The sequence below is a fragment of the Zonotrichia albicollis genome, chromosome 8, assembly GCF_047830755.1.
Source record: "Zonotrichia albicollis isolate bZonAlb1 chromosome 8, bZonAlb1.hap1, whole genome shotgun sequence".
Lineage (NCBI taxonomy): Eukaryota > Metazoa > Chordata > Aves > Passeriformes > Passerellidae > Zonotrichia > Zonotrichia albicollis.
Window position 1 is genome coordinate 27,416,521 of NC_133826.1, and position 17,944 is coordinate 27,434,464.

Below are 17,944 nucleotides of genomic sequence, written 5' to 3' on the forward strand. Positions count from 1 at the left end.
CTGAGGGTTGGGGGCTTCATCACCTGAGCTATGGAATGGGGCCTCTCTCATGGGAATAGACCATCCCAGTAAGAGGTGCACAAGGTGGCACTGGGCACCTGGAGCTTTGGACTTACCCAGGACTCAACCACATCTCTGGGAGTCAATGACTTGAGCTGATAAAAAAACAGTTCTGTGATTTACTGCCAGCCTGAGTGTACGGTCAGCCATGGTGTTTCCTTTTCACCATCAGGCTGCTAATGGAAATACTGAGCTGTAGGTGAAACTTATTGCGTGTGGAACAGCAGAATTAGTCCCTCCTGTGCTTTGTGCAGCATTTCTCATGCTGTAACAGCTGTTTATCTGGAGCTGTGACATGGCAGAGCTGCCAAAGGGCTCAGCTGCTGCAGTACCTGAGCTGTCAGGTACAAGGGCCAGGTTGTCACATGCCCCCTGAGCTTACATCCAGCTCTGAAGGAGCTTTCACACAGCTCCTGCTGAATTTTAAGACCTCCATAATACACAGAGTCATAGAATCATTACGGTTGGAAAAGCCCTCTAAAAGTATCAAGTCCAACTGTTAGCCCTGCACTGCCAAGGCCACCACTGAACCATGTCCTCGTGTGCCACATCCTAACACCTTCCAAGGATGGTGACTCCAGCACTGCCTGGGCAGCCTGAGCCAGTGCTGACAATCCTTTGGGTGAAGAAATGTTTCCTGGTGTCCAATTTAAACCATCCCTGGCACAATTTGAGGTGATTTCCTTTTGTCCCATCTCTTGTTATGTAATGACAAAGGGTTAAATGGCATCTGAAGTGTTGCTAGAGACTGAAGTGATTAAGGGGGGGAGGATTTAGTGGGAATGGTTTAGATTTCACCTGTAAAAAAAAAATAAAGATGAAGGACTTCTTGAATCAAACACCATTCTCCAAGATAAGCGGTAATTAAGCAAGAGTGTGTTCTGACTTGCACACAAAGAGCTCATAAAAGGAAGTCTGGCTCCTTGAAGCTTTCAGTGGGGGGAGGTTAAGTGAGGTAGAAAGACTTCTCTGGGACAGATCTCTCGGGGTCTTGGCTGCTCAAAAATTAACCAAATTCCTTTCCACTCCACAGTGACATAAACAAGTTGAAGTCTCCAACCCAGGAAAATGTAGATGGACATTTTAGGGGCAAGACCTTACTGCTGGTTCAGCAGGCATCCACCCAGAGCATGACTTGCTCAGAGAAGGATGAGAAGGTAAGTGTCTTGCCCAACGGCCGCAGCATCTCCCTGATGGACCTGCAGGACCCCCACGCCGCTCACAGCGACAGCGCCTCCATGATGCACGACGTGCCTTTGCGCCTGGCGGGCAGCCAGCTCTCCGTCACCCAGGTGGCCACCATCAAGCAGCTGTGGGACACCCAGAGCACGCCCCAGAGCGCTCCCCAGGTGCGGAGGCCGCTGCACCCGGCCTGGAACCAGCAGGGCAGCCTGCGGCCCCTCTCCTTCCAAAACCCGGTGTACCAGCTGAACAACCCGAGCCCCCCCACGGCCAAGGCCTCTGTGGACTCGAGCCCGGAGAACCTGAGCACGGCCAGCTCCCGCAGCCGCAGCAACAGCGAGGACTTCAAGCCCAGCGGGCGCAGCAACAGCAGCCTGGAGGAGTCGGCCAAGCGCAGCTCGCAGAGCGAGGACTCGGCGCGGCGCCCCGAGCGGCACGTGCCCGTGGTGCTGCCGCGGCAGAACAGCAGCAGCCAGGCGCAGATCCGCAAGATGGAGCAGGCCGTGCTGGGCACCAGGGCCAAGACGCTGCACACGCTGACGCACAGCCCCTCCCTGCGCAGCACCGGCAGCGTCTCGGGGGCCTCGGGGGCCCTGGGCGCCGAGCCCGTGCAGAACGGGAGCCGCTCCCGGCACCAGTCCTCGTCCTCCAGGGAAAGCCCCGTGCCCAAGGTGCGCGCCATCCAGCGGCAGCAAACGCAGCAGGTAAGGAAGCCCTGCCTCCAGCCTCAGCTTTGGTGCTCAGCCCTTGGCCTCCAAAGCTTTCTTGACCTCTAAGCTGCATCAATAATAGCAGCACTTACACCGGTGGCCAATAGCAGCAAGTGTAAGGAATAATCGTGCTTGTCGCTCTCACAAGCTCAGCAAGCCACCTTATCTGTGCCACTGGGATGCTTTTGTACTAAATCCGAAGGAAAAAACAACTGTTTTCCATTTACTAAGGTAGCAGCAAACCTGCTGTAAGAAACAGAGCTGGAAAATTTCCCTGAATACAAAGGAAAAAAAAACCAGGAGCAGCTTTGTAGTGGTAGTTCAGATCGCCACGTGAGACTGTGTTTGCCCTGTGGTGCTAATTTAAAAGCAGAGCTGCCTTGAAACAGGGAAATGAACAAAGATAAAACATCACAGGATAACTGCTGCCAAAATAACAAATAAGCACAGTTGTCTAAAGTGTGGAGAAATCCATATTTCACCGTGATGAAACAATCTCTTGCTGTTCCTCAGAAAACTGCTGCTTTTTCATTAATCATCCCAAACTATGAATAATGCAAATTTTTTTTGTGGAAAGGAATGCTTATATCTACCAACTCCTAATGCACATTATCAGTTGCTCATAGGCAACTATAAATCAAGGTTTTCCTGTCAAAAAGCCAACATTCCTTTATCTTTAAAAAAAAGTAATAACAATCCTGTTGTGATTTGCTGTGTATGAAAATATTTTCCTGCATTAGTTTAATTTTACAGAAGAAGTGAGTATTTCAATGCTACAGTGAAGGTGGAAAACATGATCTGCAGGTCAGAGCTCTTGCAGGGGGAAGGCTTTGGGCTGTGAGGTGAAGGTGGCAGAACAACCTCTGCTGTGCCCAAGGTTTTCTTGGTGTTCCCTGACAGCAGAGCTTTTTTGGCAAACTCCTGAATGTTACAGAAAAACCTGGGTGATACCTGGGAACCCAGGAGCAATCAGGGCTTCAAAACTACTTTGATACCTCAAGTTCATTGAAGTATGAGACCAGAAACACTGAATCACAAGCCAAAGCTTAGTATGCCAAGTTAGTAATACCCAAAGAAGTAATTGTTTGTTATTTGAAGTGTGTGTGTTTGTACTCCCTGCAGTGTGTGTTTACAGTGGGGCATAGGGGCATGGCTAGGTGAGGGGTTTTTTGTGGAATTACACCAGACCTTGTGTGGTTCTGCAGGGGATGTGCATCCACTTGTTTTCCCACTGTACTTTCTGTACTAATTGTTTCCACTGGATTCATTAGAGTGCTTGCTCCTGCTTTATCCAGAGAAATCAATTTGTTCTCTCCTTCCCCACACCCATGAACAACGTCTTGAATGGTGCCAAATGGAATGGCCAACATTTTTTTCAAGGCAAATTCCATTGCATCCTTTTAATTGCAAATCTTGTTGTGGAATTCTGTTCTTGTTTAAAAAAGAGAAAGAGAAAAGAGAAGTTGAGCATGTTCTTTCTAGGCATGTTTTGTGGGCGTTATAATTATTAGACTCTGTTCTCTACAAGTCCCATTTGTTTCTGAATATAGAGCTGGGCCCTTTGTTTGCTGGGAGAGGTCACGTTTTGCCTTCCATTTCCATCTAGGAGGTAGGTGGGAACAGAAATGTCAGTGTGTTCCTCTGGAAGAAAGGCAAAGAGGGGAATTTATACATGATCCTAGCAGGCTAATTCTTTTTTTTTTGTCCTTTATTGGAGAATAACTTGTGACCCATTAGCATGTGTGACTTACCATTCACTTGGTCTTGACAGCTTCCACAATTTTGCTGCTGGAAATATTCTGTCCTACACTTGGAAGCTTGTTTGGCCAGGTTTGCTGCTGCTCAGCAGTCTGGTGCAGGGCTGGGGATGTGTTTTATAGTCACCTTTCTGCTGTCTGAATCCCCTGCAGCTCCAGTGGCTGGTGACAGTGTTCATCCATCCTGCTCCTCATTCTCCAGCCATTCACAGCCATGCGTGGGCCATGGTCTCCCTTGCTCTGGCTGCCTGACAGCAAATGCCATCAAAAAATCTGAATTACTGAGCTTTGCCAGGCTGCCACACCACACCTAAGGGGCTGTTAACTTTCTTGTTGTGAAGACTTCCTTCTACACAAAAGGCCTTAGCCTAAATCCAGGGATTTTTGCCTAATTCCTATGCCTTTTCTTTGGCTTTACACTTCTGCTGAGGCTTCTTTCTGAGCAGGAGAAACACAGCAGGAGGGTGACATGATCCCTGGCTCCTAAAGCAGCTCTTCCTCCCCCAAGGAGAGCTCCTGGCTGAGACTGGGGTTTGACCAGCTCCAGCCAGGGAGCACAGTGCACTCGGGTGCACCACTGGGCCAGGCAGGGAGCTGAAGAGCTGCCTGGGCACAAAAAGAAGCTGCAGTTGGGGAGAAGTTGATCTTTTGCATTTCTAAAAACATAGGACAATGTTGCTCTTTCAGGAGTCATTATGCTAATTCCTGCGCTTATAAACTTGTCTTTGTGTGTGAAAATTGCTTGGAATTTGTAGCAAGCCGTGTTTTCCCCAGCCAGGCAGAGAGTTTCTTGTCTCTTTTCTTGGCTCCCTGTTTGGATTCCCTTGAAGAGGGGAGAGAAAGCCTCCAGAGAGGTTGGACATTTCCCCCCATCAGCACAGCTGGCCCTGGCAGGGCAGCTACACTGCAATGGACCATCCAAACCTGGCAGGCACTGCTGGGATCATGCCATACCTCCCTGCCACATCAACTGTGCAGTCCCAGGCTCCACTGCAGCCTGTGCCAGCCTGGCTGAGGAAGCTGCTCCCAAGTTCAGCTCCTCAGCACTCCAGGGAAAGCAGCCTGTCTCACCTGAGCACGCTGCGAGCAGAGCTCTGTCCCTGTGTGTTCTCTGTGCAGGAGGTGGCAGGGTGAGAAAGCCTTGCTGACAGCGTGGCAAAGGGAAGTGGTGGATGTGAACGGGATTGGGAAACAAGAACTTTTTCAGAGAGTAACTCACTTGGAGAGGAAGAAAAATTTCCAAAGTGGGTTGGTTTTAGAGACATTCAGGTAGGTCCTGGAGGTCCAAAGTCAGGGCAGGATGGAGTATCCCTGCAGGAGACCTTCCAGGGATCCTTTGAGGCTGCCAGATCCATGGGTACCTTTCTCCTCCAGCTGAGCTGGATGTCAGAGCTGGTTAGTGTACAGTTTGTCTGGTGGGTGCCAACAGCCAGGTGTCTCTGCCCCAGGTGCAGTCACCGGTGGACTCGGCCACGCTGTCCCCGGTGGAGAGGACGGCGGCGTGGGTGTTCAACAACGGCCAGTACGAGGACACCAAGAAGGACACGACTCAGAGCCTGGATGAAGTCAAGCATGCTGAGAAGGTAGATTTGGTTCTGAGTGCTGTGCACCCCACAGCAAGTTCAGAGGGACTTTCAGGTCCTGCTGTCGCAGTGTCACACATTCTCACACAGCCTATATTGGTTAGAGTGATCACTAGCACTGTAAATAAAGTAAATCAGGATTGTTACCCCCCACTGAGCATGGCTTAGGACTTGCACAGGGACTGTGCAGGGCTGCAGCTCAGCTTTCATCAGTAGCAGCAGTCAGGTTTGTCTTGGGCTTCTCCTGAGGCAAATGCCTGCCACCCAGGTACTGCAAGGTTTCTGAGCTGCACAGAAATCTGCATGGTCTGTTTTTGAAAGTGTGTGTTTTTTCAGAAGTAGATCCCATTTTTCCAAATACAGTCACAGTCATGTGTTGCTGTGGGGATGGAGTTGTTGTGTAAGAGGTCTGGTATTTTGAGAAGGCAGGGAATGAGGAGAACATTTAGTGGACAAAGAAGCAGAAACATAGGATTGTTAGGAAAGCGGAATGAACCCAAAACAAAGCAATATATTGAGATTCATGGCACTATTGCAGAAATGATTGCCCAGAGAGACAAGAAGAACAAAAGCACAGCCAAGGCTCTGGTTTGCAGTGACTGGTTTGCTCTGACTTACCCTGATTGATTAGGTCCTGAAGAGTGAGTTATTTGGGTCCTACACAGGTCTGGGTTTGTAAGTTTGGGCAGCCCAGGCCATTTCTGCAATTAGCAGATCCATTTCCAGATGTCACCAGCATCTGCCTGAGAACTGCTAGAGTCTGAAGTAAGGCAAGATGTGACCTGTCAGGGCTGAGGAGCAATTCCAGCCCTCTGACTGCTGGAATTGTGCTGCAGAGTGATACCTCACAGCGTGGGAACAGCTGGATGCTCCTTCTCTCTGGTTGCCCCTATGTTTGCTTCTCACTTCTTTTACTTCCATCAGCTTATTTTTCCCTAAAAAAACCCAAACAACAACACTCCCCTAAAGAGCAGCAGAGCATTATAAGGATCTGATCTCTTCTTTTTTCTCCTTTGCCCTGATTCCCTGGTGCCTCCCTGGCTGCCAGTACGAGCAGGAGATCGCCAAGCTGAAGGAGCGCCTGCGCGTGTCCAGCCGCCGGCTGGAGGAGTACGAGCGGCGGCTCCTGGTGCAGGAGCAGCAGATGCAGAAGCTGCTCACAGACTACAAATCCCGGCTGGAAGACAGCGAGGACAGGCTGCGCAGGCAGCAGGAGGAGAAGGACAGCCAGATGAAAAGTATCATCAGCAGGTGAGCCTTTGGGAAGCTCAGGACTGGGTTTTCCAAACAAGACAAGCAGCTCCCCTGTGCAACTCCATCCTCAGAGCTGAAGAAATGGGGATGCAGTGTGGAAACTTGCCTGAGATTGTCAGGAAGGTAAAAGAAAATATTTAGGAATTTTTACCTTAGGTCTCTGAGTCTAGGTCTTTATTTTTGTTGTTGTTTGGAATCTGTACATGAAATCAGTTTTTCAGAGCAGTGGCATTTTTGGCAATGTCCAATTCGAAAGTAACAAAGTTGGGCAACTGGGAGTGTCATATGGAGAGATAAGCTTTCCTGAGAGCAGCAGAATTCTTCTCTTGGAGAGCCAGGAGAAGCAGAGAAGTCAAACCAACAGGCCAGAGTACCTGAAACACTTGGGAATAATATTAGACTGTCCTAATTTGTCCCTCTCTTTGCTCATCAGACTCATGGCTGTTGAAGAGGAGCTGAAAAAGGATCACGCTGAGATGCAAGCAGTCATTGATGCAAAGCAGAAAATCATTGATGCACAGGTAGGTAAAGAGCTTGGGATCTCCCAGAACCTGTGTGTAGAACCTGTTCTTGGCCCCTCTCTCCTGCCCCAGCACTGTTCTCTACCTCCAAGCCATATCAGCCCTCAGTGTGACACAGGTCACTTATTGCCTCCCTGAGACAACTTTGGGCTTTATTTAATACTGTCTGACCTGGGCTTTGAGGCAGCCTGGCAACAAATCCCAGGACTGATCACGTCTCCAAAACCTTTGCTGCTTTGTGAGATCCCAAGGGAGTAAAGGATTAGCAGTGCATTGTGTAGATGTTGTTCCAAGTGTGGGCCTGGGACCTGTGGGAAGCTGTGCCTCACCCCAGCATAGTTTAGCTGCCATGTGCATGCATCTCAGCTGTGCCAGCAACAGCATGGCTTTGGACAGTGGAGTCCAGGAAAGAGAATGCTGCAATGGAGCATTGTCCTGGGAATGTCACTTGTGGCATTTCACCCACTGGCCGTCCCGGCAGTCCTGGGAAATGCCCATTTCCCACAAACCTGCAGCTCCCACCTCGGTCACCCTGGGCAGCTGTGGGGAGGGGAACCCAGTGGGAAGTGCATGTGGGTGTATCCTGGGGGGTCATTCCAGCTTTTCCTCTGTGTCTGTGCTGATCCCACAACAGAACCTGGGACTGGTTTGTATCTGCCTGCCATGTTTACATTTGTGGTATTTGCATTTAGAGGGTCTCTTTCCTGCTTCTGGGCTTTTCAGTAGTTCCATATGGAAACTTCTTTAATCATTTTTTCAGGAATAACCTAAGTTATTCCCTACACAAAGAATGGTGGTGGGAGTCTCAGCTGAACATGGTTAAACATGGCACTGGGGTATTAGAAGTACTTGAACTCCTCTGGAACTGTAGGGAAAATATAAAGCAGCAAAGAGCTGTGATTTTTGGAGCTAGGCACAGTCAGGGCATCTTGCTGTTACAGACATGGAATGGCAGCTCATCCAGGCAGCAGCCTGGATTCTGAAATGGGTGGATATCTTTTTCATCTGCCTCAAGAAGAAACTGGGCAAACATGCAAAGTGATTTTGGGAGGGAAGAGATTGGGACTGAGTAAGAAACTTGCCTGTTACCTGTGTGTGCCAGGAGGCTCTCAGCCTTGGTGTTGGTGATGGGCTAGCAAGGTGGAGCATGGACCATTGTGATCCCAGTGTCACCAGCTGGCAGAGGGCACCACTGCTGACCTGTGAGACCTTCAGACCCTCAGGGCTGGAAGGGTGTAGTGGTCGGTCACACTTCATCAAGTGATGCAGCATTTATCACCTGTGGTGGAAACCAGTGAAAAAACAGGAGCAAAACAGCAGCATTAATGATTTCTCTTTTTCTTGGTCAAACAAGGTCACTGGAAAACCTCAACTGCTTCACTGTCAGGCAGTGCATGGGGGAAGTGCAGATGTCACTGTCCTTCCTTGAGTACCTGAGCAGAGGAGGAAACTGCTGAAAGATTCAGAGCAGACTCACCAGGGGAGCCCAGGTGTCTGCTGGGTTCTGTAGCAATCCCTTGAAATCGTGCTTGGAAGATTTTATTTAGTCTGATTCTCAGTGGCTAGAAAAAGAAAGGTGTTTTTTTGTGTGAGATTTCACTGAGTGGGGCTGGAACCTGGCTCGTCACACACGGCTGGAGAGTTCAAGGCTGCCAGGAGCAGCAGTGCCCTGGGACCCTGTGCTTAGGGACACCAGCCTGGGATGGTCTGAGGGGTGCAGGGCAGCTCCCAGCACTGCCCCCATGCACACGGACACGAGCTGTTCTGGCTCTGGAGCCTGAGCAGGGATAGGTCTGGCCAGAGTCTCCTCAGAGCGGCGCAGCTGCAAAGAGAACTGGCCCGGTTGCTATTGCAAGTGACATCTCCGCTGTGTTAAATTACAGGTCATAAATGGGGATGAGATAATTCCAACAGGCAAGTAAACCCAATCAGTTCTCTAGCTGAGCAGTACCCAGTCCTGGCCCAGCACACTGACCTCCTACCCATTCCAGCTCCTCCTGCTCCCTGTGCTCTGAGCATGTTACAGAGACGTGCCTGGTAGATCCAATTTTCCTTTCAGTGAGAAGATGCCTCTACTCACCAACCTTGTGCTTTTCAGATTGATTTTCCAAGTGTGGGTTTCCAGCTGTTTTGCAGACTGGCTCAGTGAGTGCCCAGCAGTGTCTGAAAACACCCAGCCCTTCATTCTCAACTCTTTGAAAAGATCTTTTAGAAATGTTTCTGGAAAAGTTTCAGAAGGAAAATTTTCATTTTAAATTGTATGTTCCAGGTGAAATACAGTTGGAGGAGTAGGAGCTTTGCCTGGCTGAGGAGCACATTCCTTCTGAGGCAGTTGTGTTCTGCAGGGCTCATTTCAGCCTGGGAGGAGAGGCCTGTAACTCCTTGGCTCTGTGTTCTCCCTGCTCCCATCAGCTGGACTGGGAGGAGGGCTAAGGCAGTCCTTGTGCCTTTTGCCTCTTCCTCCTCTGTTGGCTTTACACAGAGCTCAGCATCTTCAGGGCTGTAAGAGAAGCAGGACTTAAATTCTGTTTTGCTTTTGCACCCAGCCCTCAGCCCTGTGGGGGAGAAAAGCAAACATTGCTGATTAGTGCTGTAGCATGCACTGATGTGCTGGGATCCAAATCCCAAGGGGCTGTGGTGGCACGTGAATCTCCTGAGCAGTGTGTCTGAACTGTTCCTTAATGTTTATGCCTTCTGTGCATCATTTTTCCCTCCATTTTGTTTCCCAATGGGCTGGACTGGGAAGAGTTCCCACGTACAACTTGTTTTGGTTGAGCAAATTAGACATTTTCCCTTCTCAAAGAACAAAAGCCAATCGGCTGGTGTCACGGAGAGCACAGTAACCTTCCTGCTATCTCTAGCACTGCTTTCTGCAGCTGCATTATTATTATTTTTTTGGGGAAAGATGGAAATTGTCATCTCTGATTATGCCTTGGCTTGTCCCTCCAGTGCTGTATCCCACTGTTAGCAGGCTGGGTCTGGTGATGGGTTATGTCAATTCAGCAGCACACATCCCTGAGCTGCCTGCTCCAAGTGGAGGCTGGCACATTCTGTGCAAGGACAATCAACCAGGCACGTGCATTCGAGGAGCCCAGGAGCCCCCCGAGCTGGAATGGGTTTAGGAGCAGCGTGTTCCATGTTTGTTCTTTGTGTTCTGTCAATGGCATCTTCCCTCCACCCACAGTGCCCTCTCCCCCTCACCTCCAGTAACCCTCAGCGTTAGCTTTGGCTGCTGCTTCTCTGTGTTGCTGTTGCACCGTCACCGCAGGCTGCCATTATCTGCTTTTTTTTTATTATTGTTTATTTATTTATTTATTTCAAGCATCCCATGAGTTTACTCTGAGCACACTCCATCCAAAGCACAGAGACAATGGTCGGCAGATACCACCTGCACTTTTCTCTGCCAGATGAAACTCCCCCACACCACTTTTATTTTCTGCTGCCTGTTTCTGTTTTTCTAATATACTTCTAAAATGTAATATGGAAATTGGCTACCATTGTTATTAACACCAACCCCTTCCCACTCCCCTGTGGCAAAACCCTGCCTGGCTGGGTGGAGCTTCGATACCCGGATCAATTCCCCGCTGTAACTCAGATTCGTCGCACAAAAAGCCCCGGAGGGCCGGAGCGGCCACAGAGGAGCCTGTGGCACCCCAAAAACAGAAAGAGGCAGACAGCCCATGTGGGCAGGGAGCGCTGGCCCAGCTGCCTCTGCCAGAGCCCAGGCTGCTCCCAGGCAGGGCGGGCGGCAGCGCTGACGCTGTGGGGTGTCTTTGCAGGAGAAGCGGATCGTGTTCCTGGACTCGGCCAACACGCGCCTGATGAGTGCCCTGACGCAGGTAAAGGAGCGCTACACCATGCACGTCCGGAATGGCAACCCTCCCAAGCTTTCCATCACGGAGAATGGTGAATTTAAGAACAGCAGTTTCTAATTCTGCAGGTGCTGCCAACCACCTCCGTGGAAGAGCAAGACGGAGCAGAGCCAAGACCCCTCACCGTCACTGATTGTTGCACATAGTTCTTCTGTAAAAGGAAAATTGTATTGTTTGAAGATTGTATTGTTTGAAGATTGTTCTAAAATTGTTTTAGAGTTGTATTTTAAAATTGTATTTTAAATTGTTTTAAGATAGTATTGTACATTCAATAAAATTGAAAAGCAACTCTGAAGGGTGGGCTTTAATTCCCCACTCAGGGCCAGGAGAACCAGGCTCCCCAGAGTATGTCCTTGTGGATCACTGTGTAAATAGAGGGAGCTCTTGGGTTGTGTACAGAAAATGCCAATGTAATATACCAAAAGGAAGTGAATACTGTAGATTTTTTAATTATTGCTATTTTTTTTATTATTATTATAATTATGTTGTTGTTGTTGTTATTGTTGATGTTGTTGTTTTTCTCTTGTTGAAAGCACTGCAGTCCTGGGAGGCGGAAGAGGGGGGGTGTGTGTGCGTGTGTGTTGTGGGTGAGACGTGAGCAGCGGGTGACCCGAGGCAGCAACTGGCTGGTCAAAGGACATGAATGGAGTGAAATGAATTCCATAGGAAAACTCACCAGCTGGCTTTATTCCCCTCTTCCCCAGCTGGTCTTTAGCTGAATGCAAACTTGATAGCAAACGTTTTAGCAAGAGAACTGGCTCTTGCTGTGTCCTGTACCTACTTCCAATAGGGCTCTGTCATAAAACAGCCTTTCTGGAGAAGGTACAAAGTGGCAGCAGCAAGCTGGATTCCTGGAATTTGCACAGTCAGGCTTCCTGTCAGACAGAGGGAATCTGCAGGATTTTGTGGTAGGATTCTTTCTTTTGTAGCCCAGTTCTGATGCAGTTTTATATTTTCTTCTGTTTGGAGGATTTACAGACCTGTAAATACTTTTTTAACGATTTCTAGCCAATCCCTACTGTACGCCCCCTGCAGAGGCACCCTGAATTCCCTCTCTGCTCTCCATCAGGAACAGACAGGTTAATCCTCTTGGGAAAGGGCTAACCAAAGGGTGCCCATGCCCAGCACAGGAAATTCCATATGCAAAAGTCCCTTTTTCTAGAGGATTTCTGTATTTTAATGCTTGCTAATTTTCACTATTTCAGCCACTTGCTTAGCCAGTGTAGTTCCAATGAAAGGTGCTTTCTGCACCTTTGTTGAAAGATCCTCCATTTCTGCTGAAATTTTCCTTTCTCTGGATAATTTAAAGGGATTTTTTTGAGTTCTGTACACTGCAGTTCTTTTCAGGAGTTTTGACTAAGTTTTTGTCTCCAGTTTCTTTCAGTTGTGTTTCATAGAAGCATGATTCCAGACTGTGTGTGAATGGGATATTGCTCCAAAGTGACCTTCTCCTGGGAGACAGTGACATTCACAACCTGTAACAGATGAACACTAAATGGCTTGGTATTGTCAATTCTCATGATTTCATCAAGTGCCACAATATTTAATCTGAGAGAGGGTTTTTTTGGTTTTTTTTATATCTTAGATTCTGGAGTCAAGTGTGAATTTTTACTTCCAGCTTTTGCTGTGCATTTGTAGCCCTCAAACCCTCACAGTAAATGAAAGTATTGCAGCACTGATTGAAGTTGTTAATTACAGAAACATACTGATAACAGCGAGTGTGATTAACCGTTCTCACGCGCTGTGGAAACTGGAAAAGTTTACTTCAATTTGAGACAAAACCTTGAGAGGTGCCTCAGTGTGGGATTGTCTCATGAAAAATCCAGGAGTGTCTAAGCCAGTTCCCTGCATGAGTTATTGGCAATACCAAGACCCAAACCTGGTGTCTGTTGCTAAGTTAGCCTGGTTTTTGGAAATGAATTGACCCCAGCCCTGTGGCTGATGCAGGAGGTGGCAGAGCAGTGTGTGTGCTCTGGTGTCACGTTGCCCAGGCCACCATCACCACCCCCGTGTGTTGTGTGCATCAGTGCAGAGACCCTGTGCTGCAGGATGTGTGTGCATCAGTCCTGGCCAGGCCTTCTGGAGCACAGCACTGAGCTGGGATTTGGGGTTAATGCTCAGCTCTTTCGGATCAGAGCTGCTCTGGCTGCTTGGCCAGGACTCGGTGCTGGTGGCACTGACACACCTGGGGTTGTGCTCTGCGTTGGCTCAGCAGTGGTTACTTTTCCATACTTTCCAAACCGTCTTCCAGCTCAGATCCTTGCTGACCTCTGATATTTTATTCCTCAAACTGTGCCTTTGAGTTTCTCCTTTCTCCCTTCAGGCATCGCAGCCGTAGCAACTTCTCCAGTTTGTGTTGAGCTGTCACGTGAGGGCCTCTTTTACACAAACCCTTTCTGTGGGCTCTTTCTGTGGGATCTGCATGTCCCTGTAGCCATGTACTGTAATTGCACAGCTGGAGCATGGGGGAACGTGCTCCCATCCCTTTTGGGATGGGCATGTGAACTGCTCCCTTGTGGCACAGTGCAGGTGATGTGGGTGAGGTGTGAGCGAGGTGTGGGTGAGCGCCCGTGGGGCTGCACTGACAGAACGAGGCAGAAGCAGATGTGTTGTTCTAGGAGAGCTATTCCAGCATTATTTTGGGAAACACCTTTCCCCAGAGCTCCCCAGTGCTCTGGTAATGTCAGAGGTCACTGGCTGACCTGTGTGGTTTGATGCTGAGGTGTCCACTTTGGTTTCTGCAGTAGAGGCAGCATTTCAGCCTGGATTTTTAGAGAGGAATTAATCCCTGCCCCAGTATTGGTGAGGTCTTTGGTAGTGCATCATTCCAATACTGTATCTTCTCCTGTGTGTTTCTCAAGCATCTCAAGTAGGATGCTTGTAGGAAGAAGCAGTGGCTCTCTCAGAGCCTGACCCCTCTCTGTGGTCTCAGAGCTCGTTGCTGGGTTGGTTGTTTCTCTGCTTTTCCAGTTTCTCCCCTCAGGTGCCAGGCGTGCTCCTCCAGCTCTGCCACCAAGGGGTGAAGGTTGCAGAGTTAGTGCTGCTAGACTGGAATTGATCTGCTGCAGCCCAAAACACTGCTCCTGAGTCCTGCAGGCAGCTGTCTCTCCTAGTTTGTTACCAAGCAGCCTTCCAGAAAACTTTCAGCTGCCTCAAGCTGACAATATGTGAAAATGCCAGTTCCCATTTTGTCCAGACTGATAAAATCCATGCTCTGTTCAGGAGCAGGAGCCCTGCCTGGGCCTGATCACGTTTGGGTTTAGACTCGTGGCCAGTGGGCTCTGAGGGAGTAAACGGTGCAAGGTTTGATGGGGAGCTGGCTTTGTGTTCACACTCTGAGCAAAGGCTGATGGCTGTGTCTAATGCTGTGCAAGGAGCTGCTGCTCTCACTGGGGAACAGATGAAGTAGTGCAGGGAAAATTGGATAGCCTGGAGGAGGAATACTCATGTTCCTCAGACTGAACAGGAAAGTCACCCCATCTTGGTGTCTCAGTCCGTGCTGGCCACGTTCTAGGAGGGTTCTCTCCAAAACCCAAAGCCACCTGGGCTTCCTGAGTGCTCAGGAAACGCCTGAGGCCAGCACAGCAGGGCAGGGAGATGGAGCAGCCTCGTGTGTGGCCTCTTGGCAGGTTGTGTGTGGTGTCTGCAGGGTGTGAGGTGAGCAGGGACAGGCTCTGAGAGGACAGAGGGAGCACGGCCTAGGCAGCATCCTGTAAATCCCTGTTCTTTGCAACTGTAGGAATTCAGGCCTTTTTTTTAAGGAAAATATATTTCACATCTAGGAATTACCAACTGTTACTTCCCTGGTGTATCCAAAATGGGCAGCTTTTTACAAAAGCACAGATCCATACAACTACACATTTTGCCACATTCCTCTCCAGTGGCAGAACTCAGGCAGGGAATCTACAGGAGCGTGGAAAGGGATGTGTGTATTTTCTAGTTAGAGAATATGAGGTGTAATCACTAATAACTTATTTATCCATCTAATAAATCATCAAAGAAATGGGGTTGATTTTGCATTCATGTAATTGCTTTGGTTTGGCTGTGAGTTTTTCCCCATGATATATTCATTTCATGTTCTGATGCTTGCATAAACCCACCATCTTTTAACTTGGAAGTCCATGAATTTTACAGCCATGTCTATGGAATGGGTCAGCAATACTTACTTGTGTGGATGAATTCTGCTTGTGTTCTGCAAAAGTGTCTGTGTTGTTCCTGGATAACAATTCCTGTCCCAGTTGAACCATGATGTGCATTTCCATCAGTGGTGGGCATGGTCTGCCAGAGGAAAAAGAGTTAAATTTAGGGTGATGTTTTTAAATGTTTCCTTCTCCACAGTAAGTTAACCCCCAGGAGAGTGAGCATGTCCTTACAGATCATGCCTGCCAGGAATCCTACCTGCAAAAATAGATTTTTCTGTCTCAAGGGCCTTAATAAGAGTGTTACTACACAGAACTGTTCTACAGTGATAGCTCTAAATAATTTATTTTTTATTTCAACAAAGTACACCTTTAAAAAGGAATAAACTTGTTTTTCAAGCCGTATTTTTATGCTTGTAGCACTGGACTGTTTGGTCTCTGAGATCCATTTCTGCATTTCATTGCCTGGGTTTGTTCTAAAGAAGATTTATTTTTGTTCTGTGAATAATTTTTGAAGGTTCTTGTAATATGTACAGATATAGATACATTTGAGGACTTTTATTGATATTCCTACAAAGAATACAAATAAACTTTAACTTTAAACAGTTTGGACTCTGTAAACTTACACTGATTTTAAGTCCCTCTCTGTTCTGTGCTCGGGTTGTGTTTGTGTAAATGCAGGGGTGGAGGGGAAGGAATTCCCACTGGGACAAAATGGCTGGGACAGAGCAGCTCCTGCCTGGAGCAGCCTCAGCAAAGCAAGGGCTGAGGGGAACAGGAGCAGTTCCTGCCTCCTGAGGCTGGGGAATCCTGGCATTGTGGAGTGAGAGAGCGACAAGCTGTGGAGACAGGGAGAACTGCTCTCTGCTTCCTTTGCCCGTGGGGTTTCTCACTGAGTGCTGAAAAGAGAGTTCTGTGTGTTAATTACTGTGGTTATTCCCCTCACACCCACCCAGTGAGTGTGATCAGCCCGGTTCTCCTGCTCAGTCCATTCCTAAATTACACATTCTCACACAGCAGCCCAAAGCTGCAGAGTTGGAGGCATGGACATGCAGAGGGATATTATTTACAGGTTCACATCAAATGCTGGATTCTAAGATATTTACATTTATTCTTCATATGTGTATAGTGAATGGGAAAACCTTCCGCAGTGAACTTACTGAGTGTAAAATCCATACTCAAGGGGGTGTTTTGGCAAAGTGTCTATTTGCATTTCCCAGAATCATTCTTTCTCCATAGCTTCAAAGCCTGCAGGATGCCCACAGCAGACCCACAGTGCCCTGGGGCTGGCCCTGCCCTGTGTGCTCTGCTCCAGCCCCTGCATGGCACTGGGATAGTACAGCAATAAAACTGGGGCAGCTCTGGGCTTTTCTGTCCCAAACCCAGGTGTTCTGTCCTGCAGAAGGCTTTGCATTCCACTTTACTCCACTGTGTAAAACTGTATGGGAATGTGCAAATTCTTCTCCCATTTCCTGCCACTCTGGGCAGAGCACACAGGGCTCTGGAGCCTGTCCTGCCACTCTTGCAGTTCCCTTGGGAAATTCCTTGGGAGAAGCTCCCCTCCAAGAGTCCTGCCCAAAGGATGCAAGTGTACAACCTTGACTGATTTCCAAGGATGTGTGCTGCTGCTTTCCATTGAACAGCAGCTGCTGCTTAGATCCATTAGCAGATGGAATAGCAATTTGCTTACTCTGAGATATGAGTGTCAGGAGAAGAGAGTCCTTGGTCTTGCTAGGGCCCATCTCACATTGCTGCCCTTCACCTTTCTCCTGGTCCCACAGATTAAATATCCTCATGTCTCCAGAAGATGTATTAAATTCCTGCTTTTTGCTCTAGGGGTAGATCAAATATCCTGGTTGTAGGCATGAGACCTGGCTACCTGTCTGTTCTTCCTGCAGCCAGCATGGATTCCTTGTCTTACTCAGCTCCATCCTGCTGATGTGATTGGAAATGTGAGTTTTGTGGACCTGTGCCCACTTTTCAAGACCCTCCTCAGCCCAGCTCAGTAGCAAAGCAGCCTGGGCTGAAATGGAAGGAATTATTACTGATATTGCAGATGCCATATTTGGGAGCAGGGCATTTGGGATGGATGGTCCCAGCAGCCTCCAAGTTTTCCCAGCTTTCACACTGTAATGGGAGCCAAAGGGCTGTTGTGTCCCAAGTGGAGGGGGATCACAAGGGACTCAGTGCTGACCCCAGTGAAGAATGACACAGTGATGACAGAATCTAACTCAGAGTGAAAAGTGACCTGCACAGAGATGAGTGACATTTCTCACCACCTTTTCTCTGCTGTCCAGGCTTCTGTTGGCAGCAGGATGCAGACAGTGGGAGCAGTTCCTGCTCTGCATGGCCAGGTGCAAGTTCTGCCTGCAGTGAGGGAGGAGTTGGAGCTGAGCTGCAGGATGCAATTCCTGCAGGATGCAATTCCTGCAGGATGCAATTCCTGCAGGATGAAGGTACTGCAGGATGCAGTTCCTGCAGGATGCAATTCCTGCAGGATGCAGTTACTGCAGGATGCAATTACTGCAGGATGCAGGTACTCAGCCCTTCCCTGCCCTCACGAGGGTCTGACATGGACCATCCATGCTGGACCCTACCTGAACCTCCACTATGGATTGTTACTGTTGTAGGAGGGGCTGTTGTGAGGATTTGCCCTTCCTCCCTCAGAGGACAGGGCTTGCCCTGCCCTGTCAGGCAGCAGGGCTGTGACTCCTGAGCATTCCAGAGCAGAACATCCTGCTGCAGAACCACCAGTGTCTCTGAAAGGAGGAGCTGCCCTCACGAGGGACACAAACTAGGAAAGTCCAGTTAAAAACAGCTCTCTGAAGGCTTTGAAAAGTTGCTGGGTGGATTTCAGTTCTTACCA

General features: G+C 48.8%; 1 protein-coding gene across 13 annotated transcripts in view; it reads left to right on the forward strand.

Moving 5' to 3' along the window:
- Positions 1-15,685, forward strand: part of RASAL2 (RAS protein activator like 2) — a 163,783-nt gene extending 148,098 nt beyond the window's left edge. For 8 of the 13 annotated variants that reach the window (XM_005490209.4, XM_014269278.3, XM_014269279.3 and 5 more), the window contains 6 exons: positions 1,094-1,946; positions 5,158-5,292; positions 6,341-6,543; positions 6,980-7,067; positions 8,951-8,981; positions 10,847-15,685. In XM_005490209.4, the coding sequence (XP_005490266.3) occupies positions 1,094-1,946; positions 5,158-5,292; positions 6,341-6,543; positions 6,980-7,067; positions 8,951-8,981; positions 10,847-10,977 (1,441 nt within the window). In that variant the 3' untranslated portion in view covers positions 10,978-15,685. The remainder of the gene's footprint in view (positions 1-1,093; positions 1,947-5,157; positions 5,293-6,340; positions 6,544-6,979; positions 7,068-8,950; positions 8,982-10,846) is intronic. The other 5 variants (XM_014269275.3, XM_026795370.2, XM_026795373.2 and 2 more) reach the window with 3 other exon arrangements.
- The last annotated feature ends 2,259 nt before the right edge of the window (positions 15,686-17,944 follow it).